Below are 21,208 nucleotides of genomic sequence, written 5' to 3'. Positions count from 1 at the left end.
TCAAACTTTTTACAGTTGTACATTATGTTTTTAAGTTTTTATTCCAGTTGAGTTTATGCTAATTCTTTTGTACTTTTACCTCATTATAAATGCAGTACTTTTACTTCTAACAGAGTACTTTTACACTGTGGTAATGGAGCTTTTAATTAAGCAGCAAGTATCATGTTTCTCACTCTAAGAATGGTCCATTCCAAACTCGGATCATTGGTTTTTCACTCTGTTTAATTAATGACACTTTAACAGTTTGACTTTAACTTTTAGTGGTTTTAAATTAAACTTGATAACTTCTTGCAGCCCTGCTGCTCCGTGATTGACATGTGTCGGCTGTGGAGGAGCAGGAGGAGCAGGAGGAGCAGGAGGAGCTCCAGTTATGCAATAAGTGCCCTGCTGGAGCTGAAGTTATGTCAGAAGAACACACTGAACTTTTTTAGCGGAGGTTTGGAGGAGGAGGTGTCCCATTACACCTCCACTCCGCGGGGCGGGGCCGGCCTCTGCTCTGACGCGCTCTGATTGGCCAGAGGTCACGTCACTCAGGGGTTAGCCCGCAGGTCATTGGTCAGCCTGGATGACCCCCCTCCTCCCACCTCTCCTCCTCAAACTTCAGTGTCCATCTGAGACTCGGGTCCGACTCGTCTGTCCAACTTTCCCCGGAGCCAGGAGCACTCGGAGCAGGAGCAGCAGGAGCAGGAGCAGGAGGAGGACCCGGTTCTTCCCTCAAGGAGGAAACTTTGAACCACGAGGTGACAAACACCGGACCTGAAACTTTTCTCCTCCACCTCTGAAGACAGTTTAGGGAAACAATAAAAAAAGAAAAATGGCAGACAGCGAGCACGTCTCCTCCACCACCACCTCCTCCAGCCCTCCTCTGTTCGGGGAGGAGGAGGTGCACCACTACCAGGCCGAGCCGGACCAGGACCTGGTCAGCATCGACGACATTGTGGACTTGGTCGGCGGAGCTCAGGACGCCTTGGACCGACACTTAGCCGCAGACAGTGAGTTCACAGAGGCGGAAGCCCTGCACGAGCCGGGAACGATACCAGAACCAGAACCGGAACCGGAGGAACCAGAACCAGAACCAGAAGTCCCGGACTCCACCAGCTTCTCTTTTGTCCCCGACACTCCTTCTCTAGCCACCGAGGAGCCTGCAGTCATCGCCCCTAAAGTGGAGCCGGAGAGCACGGAGATCCAGCCCCCGGAGCCCCAGACCGCCGCTGCCCCCGAGCCGGAGCCTCCTGCCCCGCAGAGCGACGCCCTCCAGCCGCGGACAGCAGCTCCGACCCCCGCAGAGGCTCCACAGCGACCAGCGGTGACGGAGGAAGCACCACCGGCTCCGGCGTCATGTGAGTCAATCATTCTAAATGCACATATGTGCGACTTTAAACTAATTTAATCAGATTAATGTGTTTATTATTAACCAGCAGCGTCCGTTAAATCCGTTTAAACGGAGGTTTTTGCGGTAATTTTCCGTGTTTTTAGGGCTGTGTGACGGTCTGCATGGTGCGCTCATCATATGCAGACTCGGAGGGTGAATATGGGGCCTTGAGCGACACGTTTTACACCTTTTACGCAACTTTAATCAGCATTTTTCTACATATCGGTTATAGATGAAAGCATGTTGGGTGTTTTTGAGCATTTCCCCGGTTGATCCGCGGGCAGCTGGGCCGGTCGGGGCCGTGCTGGAGGAATGCGGCCCACCTGTTTAGACAAATAAGCGGCAGGAAGCATAATGTTACCGGGATGAGGTGGCACTATTTCACCGGGCTTTTACACCCGAACTGCAGCCTAACAACCGGGTCCTTCCACCTGATACCACCAGACACGTATTAAATCAACCTTTTACACCAACATATGATATTTCTGCCGTTGTGTGTGTGATTTGTGGCTGATTTGAGCATCTGCTGTCCGCCTCGAGCCGCTGCGTGCACGCTGCTGCTGCTAAGGCCCAGTTCCATTACCGGACACCATTTTATCTCGCTTTTCCCCTCCAATTAAAACACAAATAACATGAAGAAACAGCGACTAAAGTGTTTTTAAATACTCCGCTGTCAACCCAGTGTCATTTAAAGCTCATTAGCATGCCGTGTGATGGTGTGAGGTTTCTCCTTACCGGCAGGCTAACAACATCACAACACAATTCAGGTGAAATCTGGATATTTTAATTATATCAGCAATGTCATATTGGCTTTTTTCTGTGTCACATTAGATGCATTAAGTGATGTGAAGACATTAAAACAGGTGCAGGCTGGGTGAGCACCTGTCCGATAATGGAAGTAGCGGCATGGTTAGCAGCAGAGATTAGTCACAACAAAGGAATCCGCTGTGGTCCACTCCCTGGCGGCTCCTCATCTCCTCTATAGCGCCTTTAATCACACACTGGCACCTTTCTGCTGTGTGTCCGGCCTGGTTCCACTCACCCAGCCCTCCTCCTCCTCCTGCTGCTCCTGCTGCTCCTCCACCCAGACCACCACCCTAGCCCATCCCCAGTCTGAGGCCTGTCACCTCCTTGTTGCTCCTCTTTATCTCTGGAGCCTCTAAAAGTGCCTTTTTATCTCCTCCTCGACTATCACATTCTGTGTATAGTGAGCGGAGGCTGTTGTTGTTGTTGTTGTTGTTTACTGGGATGTGGCAGGTACACAGGCCTGTGAGCCTCCTCATGCAGCAGCAGGGTGGGGCTGCTGGCAGGCCTGCTGATGGAGGTGATACACCACCACAGTGAACAAAAGAGGCTCCTCCAGCCGTGTGTTCACACCCTTTAAAGATCATTCATCTGATTTATGGTTCATTTTTATCAGTGAGTTTCCTCTTTTCTGTCCCTGTAGCTGCTTCTGTCTCATCAGCTGCTTTCCTTCTTTAGTTACTCTGCAAACCTTATTGGACTTGTTGGAATGCTTCTGATTTATGATAATGAACAAGCCCGCTTTAAACATTAATATATTTATATACAGTCGTGGGAAACATGATTAGACCACCTTGTTTTCTTCAATTTCCTGTTCATTTTAATGTCTGGTACAACTAAAGGTACATTTATTCTGACAAATATAATGATGACAACAGAAATAGCTAATAAGAGTTTGATTTAAGAGCTGATATCTAGACATTTAACATGGTTTTATTGGTGATGATTTTGGTTATTAAGAATGTTTCCATCACTGTAGATGTGAAAATGACCAAAAAAAGACACAAAATGACCAAAAATAACTGTTAAAATGACAAAAAAAACTCAATATGACAAAAAAATTGATGTAAAAGTGACCAAAAAAGACACAAAATGACCGAAACATAAAGGTAAAAATGACCAAAAATAACTGTACAAATTACCGAAAAAAAACACAGACCAGAAATAACTGTAAAAAGGACTAAAAAAACACAATATGACAAAAAAAAAATGATGTAAACGTGACACAAGAGGACACAAAATGATCGAAATGGACACAAATTGACCAAGATACAGTCATGGAGGGAAAAAATATCATGAGACCACCATTGTTTTCTTCAATTTCTTGTTCATTTTAATGTCTGGTTCAACTAAAGGTTCATTTGTTCTGACAAATATAATGATAACAACAAAATATAGTTCATAAAAGTTTAATTTTAGAGCTGATATCTAGACATTTAACATGGTTTTATTGATAATAACCAAAATCATTATCAAGAAAACCATTGAAAATGATAATAATAATAATAATAATAATAATAATAATAATAATAATAATTAATAAAATACTAATAAATATATAAACAGAATAATAATGAAATAAACAAACTTAATATAATAAATAAAATAATAATAAATAAATAAATAGACATTTATAAATAGGAGGACATTTGTAGCAAAGCAGGCTCAGTAATTATTTCTTGGTCTTTTTTTATATTAAATTAAATATTTGTGTGTTGGTCAGATTTTACTTTGTGTTGTAGAATATTTTCATCACTATTTTTCAGTTTTCTGACATTTTATCAAACACACGATTCATGTCATGAACGGAGGAAATGTGAAAATATATATATAATTTTTGCAGCATTATCAGACGAGAACATTAACACACACACACACACACACACACACATTCTTGTACTTCTATCGTTGTGAGGACCCTCATTGGGACAGTGAATTCCTTGAAAGGTTATAATAGTTTTGGATTTTTCCATCAGTTTTAGTTTTAATTTTGTTAATTTTTGTTTTCAAATCCAGTTAGTTTTAATGAGTTTTTAGAGTGAGTTTGCTAGTTTTAGTTTAGTATTTATTTTTTGAAATGCTTTAGTTTTAGTTTAGTTTTTATTAGTGTTAGTTTTTTGTAATGGGGTATTTGTTGGGTGGGAGATTAAAAGAGGTCACAGTAAATGTTGCCTTTATTTCCTTTGTCTGATCCATCTTCATTATGTATGAAAAAAGTTGACAAAGATGAAAACGAAGGACATTTTCACTATAATTTTAGTTAGTTTTGTAACCACACAATACAGTTTCAGTTAATTATCATTATCATGTAACCTTTAACCCTTAAAACAAAGTCTGGAATCTAAAAAAAGCCTTTAAAGAAGTGAGGACCGGCCGAAATGTCCTCACTTTGCAAAAATGTCCTCACTCTGTTGGTTAAATACGTGTCCTGGTCCTCACTATGTAGGAAGTACAAGAACACACACACACACACTCTGTCGGCTCCGTCTGGTTTGTGGGTCACCTACATCCGTCAGTGTGTGTTTGTGTTTGTGAGCAGCTTGTGATGCGTCAGGTGGATTAGATGAGAGGAGAAATCACGCTCTGAGGCTTAGAGCTGCCAGCGTCCCGGGAGTCTCCGTTTCTGTCTCTGTCCTTAAAGCTCAGACTCTCTCAGAGCCCCTGAACGCCTCACGGGGCTGCACTCATTCACTGTGAAATAAAACCGTTACTGTAGAAGTTTACTGTCTTATTTTACTCTTAAATAACCTGCAAATGCTTCACTGAAAAAAAGAGATTTTTCGTCCCTGTAATTATTATTTCAATCATCTTTATAAATCCTGCAAAGAAATACAAATTCAGTGCTTTTACTTTGAAACATCAGTTTTTCATGTGGTGCATGACTTAGTGAGTGTTTGTTATTGTGTGTCCTCAGTTTTGTCTGTAAATTGAATCATTCGTTCCAAGTAATATTCACTAAACCAGTTCAGTGGCCTCATTAGTTGATATTTCCAAGTCCTCTAAAAGGGGCGGGGCTCATCTAAAAGGGGCGGAGCTCCTCTAAAAGGGACGGGGCTCCTCTAAAAGGCGTCCGATCGGAAACAGTGCAATGCTGCAACACGTCCTACGTAAATAATGATGTTTAGAAAAATGCATTCAAAAATCGTCAAAATCGAGAATGCACACCTTTGTGTCATGAGCAAGACACACACACACACACACACACACACACACACACACTTCTTGCTTCATAGATAGATATTTGTGATTAAAAACCCTGTAAATGATGCAGTAAATGTCTGTAAAATAGTTTAAAAATAGCTTCAGCTCAGCATAAAGATGAAATCTGACTGTATTATTATTTATTTATTTGTATTATTATTATTCTAGATGATATCAGACTGAACTCTGTTAGAATAAAAGTCACTGTGAGGTCAACTATTGGATTGTTTTAGCTGCAGGCCAGTTTCCCTCTCTGCTGTCTGCCTGTCTGTCTGCCTGTCTGTCTGTCTGTGTGTGTGTGTGTGTGTGTGTGTGTCAGCAGGGTCTCTGGTTAACTGTTAACTATAATGAGTGGAGTCGTGTTTCACTGTGTATTTTAAAGTTCTGTACATTGAGTTCTTTATGTGAAGCGTCTCGTCGTTTATCAGCGTCAGAAGCAGAAACGCTGCAGCTGCTGAATCACTCAGCGTTTCTTTAGCTTTAGACTACAAGTTACCCTGGTAACCACCAGCTTTTAATACCAATCACTTGTTTAGCTGATTTATATAGTGAAGCTAGTTATACATTTTTGCTGCTTTTCTTTTGTTGTTTTGGAGCAGATTTTTTTATTTTTTTGAACAGAATATTCCCTGACAGAGGACCTTTTTTTTTTTTTTTTTTAACAACTAATAAATTAATTAAATAATAGTATAAATAAATATGATTATAATAGAGAATGGAAAAACTACTAATATAAATAAATACAATTATAATAAATAGTGAAAAGCTAATAATGTAAAATAAAATTATAATCAACTAATAATATAAATAAATACAATTATAATAAATAAATAAATACAATTATAATAAACTAATAATATAAATAAATTCAATAATATTCATAATAAACTAATATAAATACATTCAATAAAATATTTTAATACAAATAAATAAAATAATAAATAACCATAATGCAATAAAAAATAAATATAATACTAAATAACTTTAATACAAATAAATAAAATCATGATAAAAAAATAATCAGAATAAATAAAATAATAAAAAATGTTAAATTCCCACTGATGACAAAAATAACTTTCAACTAGACTCGTTGATACAGTTGAAATTAATATCACAATATTACTGTAAAGCTGATTTCTACATTTATTTATTTATTTATTTATTTCACTACAACATATAAAATCTCTGTAAATCTCTAAGTCCTGCAGCTTTATGGAATCAGCACAATCAGAACAACAATAATAATTATAATAATAAGCTCAACTAATTAAATATTATTATTAATGATGATAATGTGTCATAAACGGTGTAATTTTTGCCTTTCAGGTTGCAGGGTTCACGATGTTAATGCCAATTATGTTTGTCCAATAAAAATGTCAGAACATAGTGAAACTAGTGTTTTTCCACCAGTTAAAGTCTGATATTTAATCTAAACTGACGTTTAGTTTCACTTCATTACTCATGTTTGTTTCTCTGCTCAAACCTTAAAACAGGCAACAGTCACAACCTGGTAAATAACCTAGGGCTGGGCGATATGGCCCTAAAAGAATATCACGATATTGCAGGCATTTTTTGCGATAACGATATTCTTGACGATATTAGGAAATACCTAAAAAGATATAGAAAATATGATTTTTTTTAGTCTGTATAAATAAATAAAAATCTAAAATGTAGTTTGAAGTGCAAATCTCAACACTTGCCAAATAGAAAAAATTTACTCTTGACTGTTGAGTATGAGCAAATAATAAAAATAACCATTTAGGGGTTCTGGGGGGCATATTTTAAAGAAATTTTGTAAAGGAGAATAAAGGTTCTTGTATGTTTTATTTAACACATCTTATTTTGACAGTCTTCTTGTAAATTCTGTGGTGGATTCTTAACACACTGTGCTCTTATTTTGAAAGCTGCATGTGTTTAGCGACAGGGAGTAAGTAGCTTTTTGTGATTAAAACAACTTTAACCACTACATCAAGAAGTAGGAACGTTGCCAATATCATGATATGCATTTTTTATAACCATGAAAAAAAAAACCGATATTATTGTGAACGATACGATATGGCACACCCCTAAAATAACGTTTAATCAATAAATCAATAATCAATAAATCAATAATAAAAGTCATAATTCTTTGATGTGAAGCTCTTTACTGGTTCCATCCTGCAGGTTTCCTTCAAGGCTGCAGCGTTAAACTCCACAGCAGAGGTAACGAACGCTTCATAAACCTTCATAAACCGCCTCATCCCATCTGATCTCCTGATGATGATGATGATGATGATGAAAATCACATTATGAGATCTGCATAAATGTATATTGCAGATAAATCAAATCTGAAGCTTCCAACTAATGTGCTGATGAACTTCAGCTGCTCCTGATTGATGAAGTCTCCACTGATTGTCTGATTTTCAGCCTGGAGGAAAGTTCTAAACCTTTTAATGCTTAAAGGAGATCAGAGATTTAACAGCAGTTTCCTCTCAGCTCACTGATTTCTTACTGATAAATAAATATCAATAATCCTCCATAAAAGTGGATCAAATGTGTCCTGTGGCTTGTAAATTCCACTTAAAACCTCCTTATATCAGCTGATCTTGATTGTTTCACTTTGATTTACTGGATCAACATTTTAAACACAAAAAACATCAATCTGATTTTGTATCTGATTTTTTTTTTTTTTTTGTACTTTATGTACACAATCATGGTTTGGATGTTAAATTACAGTGAATTTTAATTAAACGTACTCATCATATTGCTGATTGTAAAAGTAAGGTGACTGTTTTCTTACAGTGAAACTTTAAATTCAATGTTTACAAGAAAGTTAAAACACATTAGTTATTCCACAGATATTAACTGTTATTTTTATATATATATATATATATATATATATATATATATATATATATATATATATATATATATATATATATATATATATATATATATATATATATATATATATATATATATATATATATATGTATATGTATATATATATATATATATATATATGTATATGTATATGTAAATTAACTTGCAGTTGTTTACTGTTATTTGACTGTAAGTGGAAACTATTTTTTAGTGTGGATCAACATTTTAAACGCACAAAAACCCATTTAAAAAATAATTTGGAATTTGAAAGTCATATTTAAGTAATTATTCTACAGATATTTTTAAAATGGTTTATTATCTGTATTTCTAAAGGAATTATCTGTAAAATAACTTGGTTGTTTACTGTTATTTAACAGTGTTTGGAAACTTACTTACAGACTTTTTACCGTTTATTTTTTACAATTCGTTTTTTTTAGTGTGGATCAACATTTTGAACCCAAAAAATATAAAATCTGATTTTGAAAATGATCTGATCTTTCTTTTTTTTGCTTTCACAAGCCAATCATTGATCACTGAATGTTAATTAAGAGTGACTTCTATGTAAAAAAATAAAATTAAAAAAAAAAGGAAAAAAATACACATTTCTGATTGTAAAAGTAAGTCAACTTTCTTTTCTCTTACAGTAAAACTTTAAATTCAATGTTTTAAGAAAGAAATAATTATATTTAAGTAATGTTCTACATATATATGTTTTAAATACAGATATTTACTGTTTATGATCTGTATTTATAAAGGAAATATCTGTAAATTTACTTTTTACGAGTTTGCTTTTACTGCCAGACTTTTTACCGTTTATTTTTTACAACTTGTTTTTTTTTAGTGTGGATCAACATTTTGAACCCCAAAAGAACGTGAAATCTGATTTAGAAAATGCAGATTTTTTTACTTTCATAAACACAATCCTGCTCGGTGAATAATTGTGAATGTTGGTTACTAATATAACCTAGTTCTATGTGTTCATACTCAATATATTTGACCTTATCTCCAGTTTGACTTGTTCTTCTTTAGAGGAATCTGTAGTTTTCTAGTCGTCTTTGTCCTGTTTTGTGTCTCTGGTTCTTGTTTCCTGCCTCATGTTGTTGGTTTGATAACAGACACAGAAACCTTTTATTTCCAGCGTGTTGTTCTTCATTACAGTCATTAGATTTTAATCTCTTTTTTTCGTCTCTTGTTGTTCAGTTGAACTTTCACAGTTTCCTCTGTTTGGCAACTTCTCTGATTTAATCACTGAAGTCTGCAGACGTGTCTCAATCTGCAGCAGGGAGGATTTATCTTTTATTTTATATCTATATTTATATATTTTAAACCAACCAACAACATGATACAATCAAGAAAAAAACACATGGACAACATTCGGCCAAAAATTAATAAAATCACAAAAATAAGAATAAAGTAATATAATGTTTGGGTTTATAAACATTCCTTCCCGTTCTCATAATTATACTAAATACTCTCAGTACTCTGTTACTTAAAACTGGACATTTATAATTAATATTTGAATGTTTGGATAATATTAAATACTGTAAAGAATATATTATGGAGCATGCACAGACACACTTATTAAACACTTTAACTGCTGAAGTTTTGAAAGTATTTTCACAATATTTGTATTTGTTTATTTTTTTATTTTTTTCACACACTTATTTAACACTAACTGCGGAAGTTATGAAATGATTTTCACAATATTTTTGTTTATGTTTAATATATTTAAATATATATATATATATATATATATATATAGTTTACAGAAACATGATTTTATTTATTTTATTTTATTTAACACTAACTGCTCAAGTTTTGAAAGTATTTTCACAATATTTGTTTGTTCATTTTTTTTATATATTAATATATATATGTATGTGTTTATATATTTAATTTACCGAAACATTATTTTATTATTTTTTATTTTATTATTTATGTTTTCAACCAACCTCACCAAAATCATACAATCAAGTAAAATAAAATTTAAAAAACATAGGTTACATTTTTTTTTTTTAAATATATTTTATTTATGGACACATGTTGGCTATGTTTTTGTATTTTTTATTTTTCTTGATTGTATAATGTTGTTGGTTGTTTTAAAAAAGTATATTATAAAAAAAAAAAGAAAAATAAGATAAGATATACGTTTCTGTATATTTAAATACAAATATGTGCACATATGTTTCACTTCAACTCTCCATACTTTGTGTACTCTTTTAACTGAATACATTTGTACAATATACAATCAACAATGCAACAATGTATTTGTTGCTTACACACTTATTTTCCCCTTTAACTGCTGGAGTTTTAAAGTTTTCTGACATTATTTAAAGGTTTGTGTTGTCCAGTTTGTTGCCGTGGCGTCGCCGTGTTTCTCTGTGAACTCTGAGGATTAGAAACCATTAAACATAATCACCTCCTCCTGATCTTCAGCTGCTCCTTTATCTCTCCTGTCTGCTGTCTGTCCTCATGAATAAATATCTACAGACCTGACAGACGGTCTGAGGAGGGCTGGGCCAGATATCCATATAAAAATATATCAGATTTAGTTTTATTTGTGTATGATTTTATTATTTTTTTAATAACTGTACAGCACTTTGATCAACTAAGGTTGTTTTTAAATGTGCTCTATAAATAAACTTTGACTTGACTAATTCAGAAAAAGATTGGCCTATTTTATTTCAAAGGCTATTTTTATTTACGATTTTTTATTTATTTAAATGTGCACTTTATGGAGCTTTGATTTTTTTAAAAAGGTACTCCTGTTATACAGTATTTACAGTCATGGAAAAAATATTAGGCACAAAATGACCAAAAATAAATGTAGAAATTACAAAAAAAAACCCAAAATGACCAAAAATAAATGTAAAAATGACAAAAAAAAAAAAACTGTAAATATGACCAAAAAAGACACGAAATTACCAAAAATAACTGTAAAAATGATTAAAAAACCCCCCCCACAAAACTATCAAAATAGACACAAATTGACCAAAAATTCAGTCATGGTTAAAAAAAATTTAGACCACCATTGTTTTCTTCAATTTCTTGTTAATTTTAATGTCTGGTACAACTAAAGGTACATTTGTTTGGTAAAATATAACGATAACAACAAAAATAGCTGATAAGACTTTAGATATCAGCTCTTAAATTAGACATTTAACATGGTTTTATTGATGATGATCTTGGTTATTTTCAAGAAAACCATGGTCATATTTGACTTTGACTGAACATTTGCTGTCACTTTGCGATAAAAATATCCGTATATATATCGTATATGGATATTCAGCCTAAATATATCGGGATGTGACTTTTGGTCCATATCGCCCAGCCCTAAGTCTGTTAATATCTTCTGAATATTCTGCTCTTCTTGGTTCTGCAGACTGGGATTTCTGGGGAACTTTATTTAAAATCTGGGTGAAGGAAACCTGCAGGGACCCACGTGTCTGCCTTGTGGTTTCCCTTAACTACACAGACAAGCTGTGATTAAAACCTCCCAGCTGAGAGTTGGTGACTTTGTGTTTGTCTCCTCCTGTCGTCTCTTTTTCTTTCTTCTGGGCTGACTAAACTCACTTTCTGCTGCTTTCTCTGGTTTCCTCCACAGATGTACCTTCTCCTTCTAAAGCTCAGCCTCATCCTCTGATGCAATTCCCTACAGGCAAGTTCTCTGTGCTCGCTGTGTTTCCCCACGTCCTCCTCACTGCTTCAGTCCACTCCCTCCGTTTGTCTTTTTTTACGTGGCAAAAATAACCCCGTGCATGCACCAGCTGTAGATTTTTGTCACCTGTCAAGAGTTTTACAGACGATGCTTGTCGGTTTGTAACTTTAAAAAAAACACTTAACTGGATGTTTTGACTTCTGCTTGTGTTGCATTGTGACTCACATTGTGGTTGTTGCTGTAGATAGACTGACTGACACCAGTAGTGTAGTGGGAATAATGATTCTCCTCAGTGATTGACACCAGCCATATTTAGTTAAAGTTCTTTTGAGAGGAATCATTATCTACCATCACTTAACAGTTTGTGTTTGTAAGAAGGATTGGGCATGGTTTATTGGCGCCAGACCTGGGGCAAAAACATGTTGTTTACCACCGTGCATCGACCCACGTTGGTAAACGTAGATCACCAGACCAATGCTGCCAAACCCCGACTGAGGAAGGGAGTCTGAAGACCACATAATGTAGTCCTGTTTGACCCCAAAGTACAACTTTAGAGCTGTGGCTTAAAAAACATATTGGTTTACCTTTACCAACACTCAAAAGATCGTTCAGTGTATATTATTGGGTCTTATTTTGGAGGTTTTCGCCGTTACATAAAATAAGATAGAACTTTATCAATCCTGAAGGAAATTCTGGTTCCAGATTAATCCAAAGTTTCCAAAACAATCACAATATATGCTAATAGAATAACTAAAATAAGAAATAACAAAAGAGCATCAAATAGGTGAAAATATAAAAATAGAAATTAAGTGTCTAAGGAGTAAAGTGAGTAAAAAAAGTTTTAAAAAAAGTTTTAATTGATTACAAAGAACTGAACATTGCTCTAACAAAGTCAAGTAAGACGGGCAACAACCCAACATCAACATAAAGAGAAAACATCCACCAAAACCAGTTTTGTAGTGGAGGTGGGTTACCTCTCTCCCTGAAACAAAGATTATCTCTGCTTACGTCACAAACAATACACTTTTATGCAATAAAACGCCCCAACAGTTTGCTGCTATAATGCATAAAGTTGGTGGTTTGCCGTTGTAATCGGATGGTTCATTGATGCATATTTTTGCCGATTGCCCATTAAAAATAACTCGGACCCGCACATAACTAGTCAGAAGCAAAGTTAGCCAAAGGAACAATTGGTGATTAGGTGAGGATTGGCTGTGAATGGGCTCAAAACTGTAATGAATACAAAAAGTTATTAATATACAATATAAAATGGTAAGTGGACTGCACTTGTATAATGTTTTTCTAGTCATAGACGCCACTTAAAGAGCAGGAATCCAGTCATACACCGATATCACAGCATCAGGAGCAATTTGGGGCTCAATATCTTGCCACAGTCGCCCCAGTATACCAATATAAAAGAATTAAACATCAACAACATCATCCATCAAAATGTTTCACAGTTAACAAGGCCCAACCCTGACCCTAGTTTGCCGTCTTCTAACTTACTGAAAATAAGGTGAATTGCATCAAGTTCTAAGCAGACCGTTATTTGTAGGAAACCTTGAACTTCTTTCTTCAGTTTTGACCAAATAACTCCAATAACTAGAAGGACACTCGGAGAGCAAGGAACTCTGCAATGCCCACATGCCCTCTCTCCAACAAAAATAAAAAATAACTTTGCTTTGGCCCTGATTCTGCCTTGACCTATGCTACAACCTTCTACCAAGTTCCATGAACATCTGGCCAGTACGTTTTCTGTAATCCTGCTGATAAAAGAACCAAACCTCTTTGGTAGAGTAACAGTAAAGGAACACATATTGGCGATCATGGTTGGGCCTTTATTTCAAAATAAGAGTGTTCTTCTTGGACTTTATCCAACAGAAACAAATCAAACCATAAAATCCTGTGGGAAAAAAACAAATTATCTGGATGAGAATTATTAGGATTCTTTCCGACAGATGACAACTAAATTATTGAAGCCTCAGTTTTGTAAGAAACTGACTTGTTGTTGTGTTATACTGACTTTTGGAACAAACAGAACTCGGTGTGAGTCGTCTCCCAGCCACAGCCGGCCTTTGAGCAGCACTCGCCTGGTCGTTCCTTCCTCTGAATGTTAGTAGTAACTGTTCTACCCAGGTGTGGTGGGCACTGTAAGGAATGGAGTATGTCTTTGATATGTGCTGTATTGCATTCTCCCTCCTCCCTCTCTACTCAAGCACTTGGGCAGAAGGGTGATTCCCCTGCTCCCATCTCTCCTCTCTCCCCTCTTCACTCCCCCGACTCTCTGGAGGAGCTCTCTCTGACCGAGAGTCCCAACCAGCCCCCTCCTTCAGGATTCGCTGCGTCTTTGGGCTCCTTCTCCACTCAACCCCCCACTGCTCCGTCCAAGGACATGCCTTGGGTGGGTGAAGAGGGTGACTCCGGACCGGGCCGTAGTAAGATCAAAGAAGATCTCCTAGATCCGTTAGCTGGTCCTTACCTCAGTTTAGGGAAAGACCCAGGGCCTCATAACCCGTGTGAAGACAGCGGAGTTTCCTTTTCACCTGAGGAGAAGCTGGTTAGCTCAGACAGGTCCTCCACTGGCCCCTCCCCAGTGAACCCCCAGATGAAGGTCCCTGAGTCTCACCTTGCCTCCTCTAACCCAACAGAGCACTGGGATTCACCTTTCCTAGCATCTCAAGACAACTCCAAGGGATCCATGGATACCTTCTCCAAGGACACAGCTCCCATTAGCTCTTCCAGGTATGAGCCGGACCTGCACGGCAACCAGTCTGACGAAGACGACGACCTGATGTATGAAGTGAAGAAGAATAACAACCCGTTTGATGGCTACTCCCCACTGGCGGACAGCGGATACTCCCATTTTGGAGACTCCAAAACCGACAGCAGGGCCTCAAAAATGTCAGAGAGTCCCACTCCGGATCTGGTCCAGTATGGCCAGAGTGGAGAACCCCAGGAGGCCCCGGCATCTTTCTTAGACGAGGGGAAAACATTCGAGACAGGCAAGATGGCTGCTGACTCGCTCATGCAGTCTATGAATCAGTTCAGCACTGGTCTGAAGGATGATGATGATGAGGAAGAGGAAGAAGATTCTGTTCTGCCGCCGTCGCTGCCGGACATCCTGAAGTCTTCTCCGCTCAACCCGGACAAACTGGACTCTGGCTCCTCGGAGGGAAGCCCGGAGGAGCAGAGCCCCATCCTCGAACGGAGGATGATGGAATCGCCCAACCCTCCCATCAACCTGTCGGCCAACAACCCGTTCGCCTTCGACGCTAAAGTGTCCCTGCTGAAGGAGATGACCGAGCAGATGGAAGGGAGAGTGGCCGACAAAGCAAACGTCGAGGACGACAAGAGCTTCGGCGCCTTCGATCTGGTCAAAGAGGCGGAGGAGACCACCCCCACCAAGGTTAAAGAAGAGGAACCGGTCAAGATCGAGCAGAAAGATTGGTTTTCAAGCCACGACTCTCCCAAAATGACCGAGAAGTTTGAGCCACTTGACTTCAAGAGCAAAAAGACCCCCGCTGAGGATTCAGACTCCGAGTCGCCAACCGCCGACTCCCTGTCTCCGGTCCTGGAGGCCATGGCCAAGAACCCCGCCAGCTTCCAGGTGGAAACCGAGAAGATGGAGCAAAAGATGGAGGTGGAGGAGCCGGAGGTAGCCGAGGAGGTCTCTGAGCACGAAGTCTCCTCTGAGGAGTTCGAGTTCATCGAGCGACCACCCAGAGGCGTCATCGACGAGTTCCTTGAGGCTCTGGATACCTCCAAGTTCGCCTCCTCCAAGCCCCCGGAGATCCCCATGGATGACGAGCCGAGCTTCGGGCTGAAAGACGTGGCCCCGGTTTCGGCCCCGCCCCCGGAGGTCGAAGAGGAGGCTCCGAGTCAGAGCTCCTACCGCCTCCTCACCCAGGCCTCCCCCCAGAAGAGCAAGGCGGAGCTGGAGAAGCTGGACATCCAGCAGCCCCTGGCTCCACTCGTCCACTCCCCCGTCCGCAAACCGGAGGAGGTGGCCCCTCAGAAGAGCTCGGAGGGCGGCAAAGTGTTTAAGATGCCAAACGTGAACATAAGATCAGGTAAACTAAACCAGTCCCGGCATGGAAACCATCCCCCCACATCCTCCTCAGTTCTCACTGGCACTTCCATGTTCATCGGCATAATTTTCATCTTTACTCTTTTGTTCTTCCCGTCGTTCCTTCCTCCCACCCAGCCGACCGGCAGACAGTTCTTACTTTAGATGCCATTTCTTTCTCCTTAGTGTCACCTTTCCTTTCTTGCATCGTCCCTTTTTTTATTTTTTGCATTTTCTTTGAAGATTAACCCCGCATTGTGTTTTAATTCGTGTGGTTTTGTGTTCCATTGTGCTTCGACCTTTTTTTTTTTTTTGCTTTAGATGCATTTTGTGCATTTCTTTCTCACATCTAACTTCATTTCTGTGAACCTGATCATTTTATTTTTACATTTTAAGACGTGGTAAGTAACATGTTTATATCTGTCCTGTTGGAAACACGAGCCCCTACTGTCTTTTTAATAATCCACTTAAAAAACTAAAGATATTTTGCGTACACGATGAGCAGAAATGAGAAATCTTGGGATACTGACAGACGTTACTCGGTCTTTTTTCTCTCAGCATTTTTGCTGTTGAGTTGGATTACCTTTGTCTGTTTTTAGCTTCTCCCAGCTCTGGAAATAACTGGAGATGCCAATGTGAAACCCAACACCGCCCTATCAACCCCGACACCCACCCACAGCTCCCAGCCACACCCAGTTACTGGCTCCCATTTATTGTGGTTTATAATCTCTCCCACACCCTGTAACAACATGATTGCATCAGTTTTTATGCACCATGTGCTGAATACTGAATATCAGCCTCTGATTTAAACAACTGGAGCTGCAGAGACTTTAGAAGCTGTTGAACTTTCGTTTAATGTAGGAAATGACTGATGAGGGTTTCTAGTAGACACTACAGACTGGTCCATTAGGCCACAAATGACATTTCTGCATTCTTGCTTTACAATAAATCCAGAAAAAAAATGTCAGAACGAGTCATTCCAGTTGTTTAATCGAGCGAAAGTGGCAAATATCAGCTGGTTCCAACTTGTCCAGTGTGAGGATCTGCTGCTTTAATACCTCAGTGATCTGGATTTCTATGAGCCCTCTGGGGCTTTTTGTTTGTTTGTTTTTGGGGGGTTTTTATCCAAAAAACGATCCAAAACCCAAACAGATTCAGTTTACACTGATGTAAACAGAAAATACACTGTAAGATACTGAAAATACTAATATAATATTGTGAAAAAATTGTGAAGTCTGGCACTAAAATACTTAAGTCAAACATAAACACCTGTAATTTATTTAAGATTCTTTCTTTAAAAATACAAATGACAATCTTTAAGCATATATATATGTAGAATAACTTAAGTTTTTTTTACTTTAATATGATGGGAAGTGTTACTTGGACACAAGATAGAAATATCAACATTTTAAACACAAGTTTTGTTCACTTTTTAGGACGGAAACTTTAATAACTGATGACACGTTCAGGGACCGTCGGAAAGTTCAAATTCTATCTGTTTTTACAGTTTCTTTCTACGATAATTGGTGAATTTGGGGCCATTATTCAGAGAGAAGCTACTTTTCCGACCTGGATTGGTGGAAACGAGTCGTTCCAGTTGTTTAATGGAGCAAAAGTGTCAAATATGACCTGGTTTCACTGGTCCAGTGTGAGGATCTGCTGCTGGAATACCTCAGCGGTATTTGTTTCTGGATTGTTTGTTGGTTTAGATGTTGTTTTGTTGTCTGCAGTGTAAGTCTTTGTTGTGGTGGTTGATGTTTACGGTCGCTGAGGGAGTGAAGCTGTTTATCTGAGTGGTCTCTGTTGAGACTCCCAGCAGCAGATTTAATGGATCACCGTTTTATTTAAACTGATATCGATCAGTTCATATCACAAAGACTCTTATTAATATGATCCTATTAATACAGCAGGAGGAGGAGGAGGAGGAGGAGGGAGCTCCTGTTAGTTACAGCCTCCTGCTCCTCCTCTCTCTCCTCCTTTTTTCTCTCCTGCTCCTCCTCCTCCCTTCTCTTCCCCCTTCTCCTGCTCCTCTTCCTCCTTTTTCTCTCCCCACCTGCTCCTTTTCCCCCCTACTCCTCTTTTTCTCTCTACTCCTGCTCCCCCTCCTCTTCCTCCTCCTCCTGCTCTCTCTCTCTCTCTCTCTCTCTCCCCTCCTTCTGCTCCTGCTCCTCCCTCTCCTCCTCCTTTTTTTCTCCCCCCCTTCTCCTGCTCCTCCCTCTCCTCCTCCTCTTTTTTTTCGCCCCCCTTCTCCTCCTTCTCTGCCTTTTTCTCTCCTCTCCCCCTCCTTTCTCTCTCTCTCTCTCTCTGTCTCCTCCTTTTCCTCCTCCTGCTCCTCTCTTTCTCTCTCTCTCCTCCTCTCCCCCCATCCTCTCTCTCTCTCTCTCTCTCTCTCTCTCTCTCTCTCTCCTCCTCTCCCCCCCTCCTCTCTCTCTCTCTCTCCCTCCCTCCCTCCCTCCCTCCCTCTCCTCCTCCTGCTCCTCCTCCCTGCATTGCGACACTGGCAGGTTTTCTGTCTCAGCTCTTCTTCTTCTCCTTTGATCATAAATCAGTTTCCTGCTGAGAATCATACCTTCATTCCTTTTATTAACCTTCACACGTTTCTGATTTATCTTATTATTATAGAATTCACTAATTTAATATTTAAGACCATTTTAGAGAATGAATAATACTTTTTTAAAAATCCAAATCTTATTTTCTGACATGTTTTTAAATGACACATGAAGAATAAAGAGATTCTATAACGAATATCAACATTGTAATACAAGTTTTGGTCACTTTTTATAACTGAAACTTTTATAACTGGTGATCTGTTCAAGGGCCGTCAGAAAGATCAAACTCTGACGATAACGCCTGTTTTTAAGGTTTCTTCCTTTGATAAGTTCTGGAGTTTTGGCAATTTTTAAAAAAAAAGAGAAGCTGCTTTTGAAATCTGTATTGGTGGAACTTGTTTTTGAGTCGTGCAGCTTCTCCTAAACGGAATGATTTAATGTGGAAGTAGAGGCGAGGTGATGAAATGAATCAGGGTGACGCTGTAGATTTCAGGTGTGTGTCAGCGGTGAAAGTTCACGTCGTGTCTCTGAACACACACTTTGTACTTCTCGTTTTATGTAACCGTCTGTTTCACCACCACAGTTTACTCTCTCAGGACCTGAGTGATAAGAGAGCGGCGAGCTGTCGGACGCTCTGTCCTGAACCTGAACGCTCCGTATTATATATATTAGAGAGAGAGAGAGAGAGATAGATAGATAGATAGATAGATAGATAGATAGATAGATAGATAGATAGATAGATAGATATTTATTTTTTTGCTACAAGACATTATGATTATGTAAATTCAAAAAACTTGGTCATCATTCTGAGTAAATTTATTATTTTTTTAATTTATTCACTTACACATTTTAATTTTTTTTAATTTATTCACTTAATTATTTATATATATATATATATATATATATATATATAATTTTTAAATTAATTTCTTATATATACATTTTTTAATGAATTTATTCACTTGTGTATATATATATATACATTTACATCACATATTTAACATATATACATTTTAAAATATTTTTTTATACTTTTTAATTTACTTATATATACAGATTTTTTATATTTTATTTATTAATTTATATATACTTTATTTATTTATATATATTTTAAATGTATTCATTAATACATATTTTTTATATTTTTTATAATTTAATTCATGCATCTATATGTGCATATTTTAAATATTTTTATTTATATACATCATTTATTTAATTGATATACATACAAATTTAAAAAGTAATATGGAGTGATATAAATATGTAAAAAATATTTATAATATTTTTTTCCCTATTTATATCGGTCCATATCACTTTTCATAATTGTGCAAGGAGTTTGTTAGTTATTTCATTTTATTTTTCTCCTGTGACTGAAGCTAAAAACTGATTAATTTTATGAATTTTCATCTTTATTTAATGGTTAAATGAGTTTTTGTGAGTTTGAGTAGAGAAGAAGAGCTGCTGGTGTTTATTGATGAGTGGCGCCCTCTGGTGGCTGAACCAGCTCACTACAGTTTACATGTTAATGAGGAGTTCTCCTGCAGACGCCTCAGAATATTTCATCTTTATTTAGTCCAGTCTAAATAACCTTAACCACATGTTCCTCTCTTTAGAAGCAACATATATATAAAATCTATACGTCCTGCTGCTCTATGGAATCAGCACAATATAACATAAATATCAATAAATAACATATCAACATAAATATATAATTTTTAAAAGCAAGCTGAATTTCTTTATTTGTATTTTATATATTTTTAGAAAAAATGGAATAAGATGGAACCTATTTTTATAAATGTTACCAATATTACCACTAAAATATTATATGTTATTATATAATATTACATCTCTGTGTAAACATTCTGCTGTGACAGAATTTAATTGGGGGTTTTTTATATTTTTTGTGCGGAAAAACTTCTTTCTGGACACATTTTAAACCACATCTAGGGTGAAGTGATTTAATAAATTATGGCTATTTGTAAAGTCAGATTTTTTCATTTTTCCTGATGGGAAGCGTTTGTCTCATGATGCATTCAGGGACTGTCGGAATTAAGAAAATCTGACGATAATTTCTGTTTTTTGCAGTTTTTGGCTGCGGTTAATTTTGTCATTTTGGCCAGTTTTTGTCTTTATTTATATGTATGTGTGTACATATATATATATATATATATATATAGCTTCATTAGAATAGCAGTGTTCATTTAAAAATATATATTTTTTAATAGTTTTTGTGTTTTTTCCAAATATTATCCAAATATTATATATATATAATATAATAATATCCAAATATTTGTATTTAAATATAAATACATTTGTGATATTACCAGATGTTTAATACAGTATTTCAGCTTTGTACAGCTCACAGTAGTTATTATTTTAATTTATTTTATTAACACTTGAGAGTTGAGGTTTGACAGATAAAATCTTTATTATTATTATTATTAGTATTATTATTTATTTAGGATTTATTTGTTAAATATAAATATATAAAAGTTGTATACATTTTTTCACCTTATTTTAATTTTATTAACCCTTGAGTGTTGAGGTTTGAAGGATAAAATCCTTAATAAATGATAGTAATAAATAATAATAATAATCTTTAATTTTTTTTAGGGATTTATTTGTTGGAGGACCATTTGGAAAAATAGAAAATCTGATATTTTTTAGGGTTTTTGTTGTTGTTGCTCTGATCAGAA

The 21,208-nt window shown here is 37.0% G+C and overlaps 1 protein-coding gene across 4 annotated transcripts in view; it reads left to right on the top strand.

Annotated features, from left to right (window-relative positions):
- The first annotated feature begins 626 nt into the window (after window positions 1-626).
- LOC131993300 (reticulon-4-like) overlaps window positions 627-21,208 on the top strand; it is a 38,590-nt gene continuing 18,008 nt past the window's right edge. Inside the window, exons 1-3 of one of the 4 annotated variants that reach the window (XM_059359139.1) lie at window positions 627-1,340; window positions 11,844-11,897; window positions 14,114-15,967. In XM_059359139.1, coding sequence (XP_059215122.1) covers window positions 815-1,340; window positions 11,844-11,897; window positions 14,114-15,967 — 2,434 coding nt within the window. In that variant the 5' untranslated portion in view covers window positions 627-814. The remainder of the gene's footprint in view (window positions 1,341-11,843; window positions 11,898-14,113; window positions 15,968-21,208) is intronic. The other 3 variants (XM_059359140.1, XM_059359141.1, XM_059359142.1) reach the window with 3 other exon arrangements.

Source organism: Centropristis striata, chromosome 20, assembly GCF_030273125.1.
Source record: "Centropristis striata isolate RG_2023a ecotype Rhode Island chromosome 20, C.striata_1.0, whole genome shotgun sequence".
Classification (NCBI taxonomy): domain Eukaryota; kingdom Metazoa; phylum Chordata; class Actinopteri; order Perciformes; family Serranidae; genus Centropristis; species Centropristis striata.
This window is presented reverse-complemented; position numbering and strand designations above follow the sequence as displayed.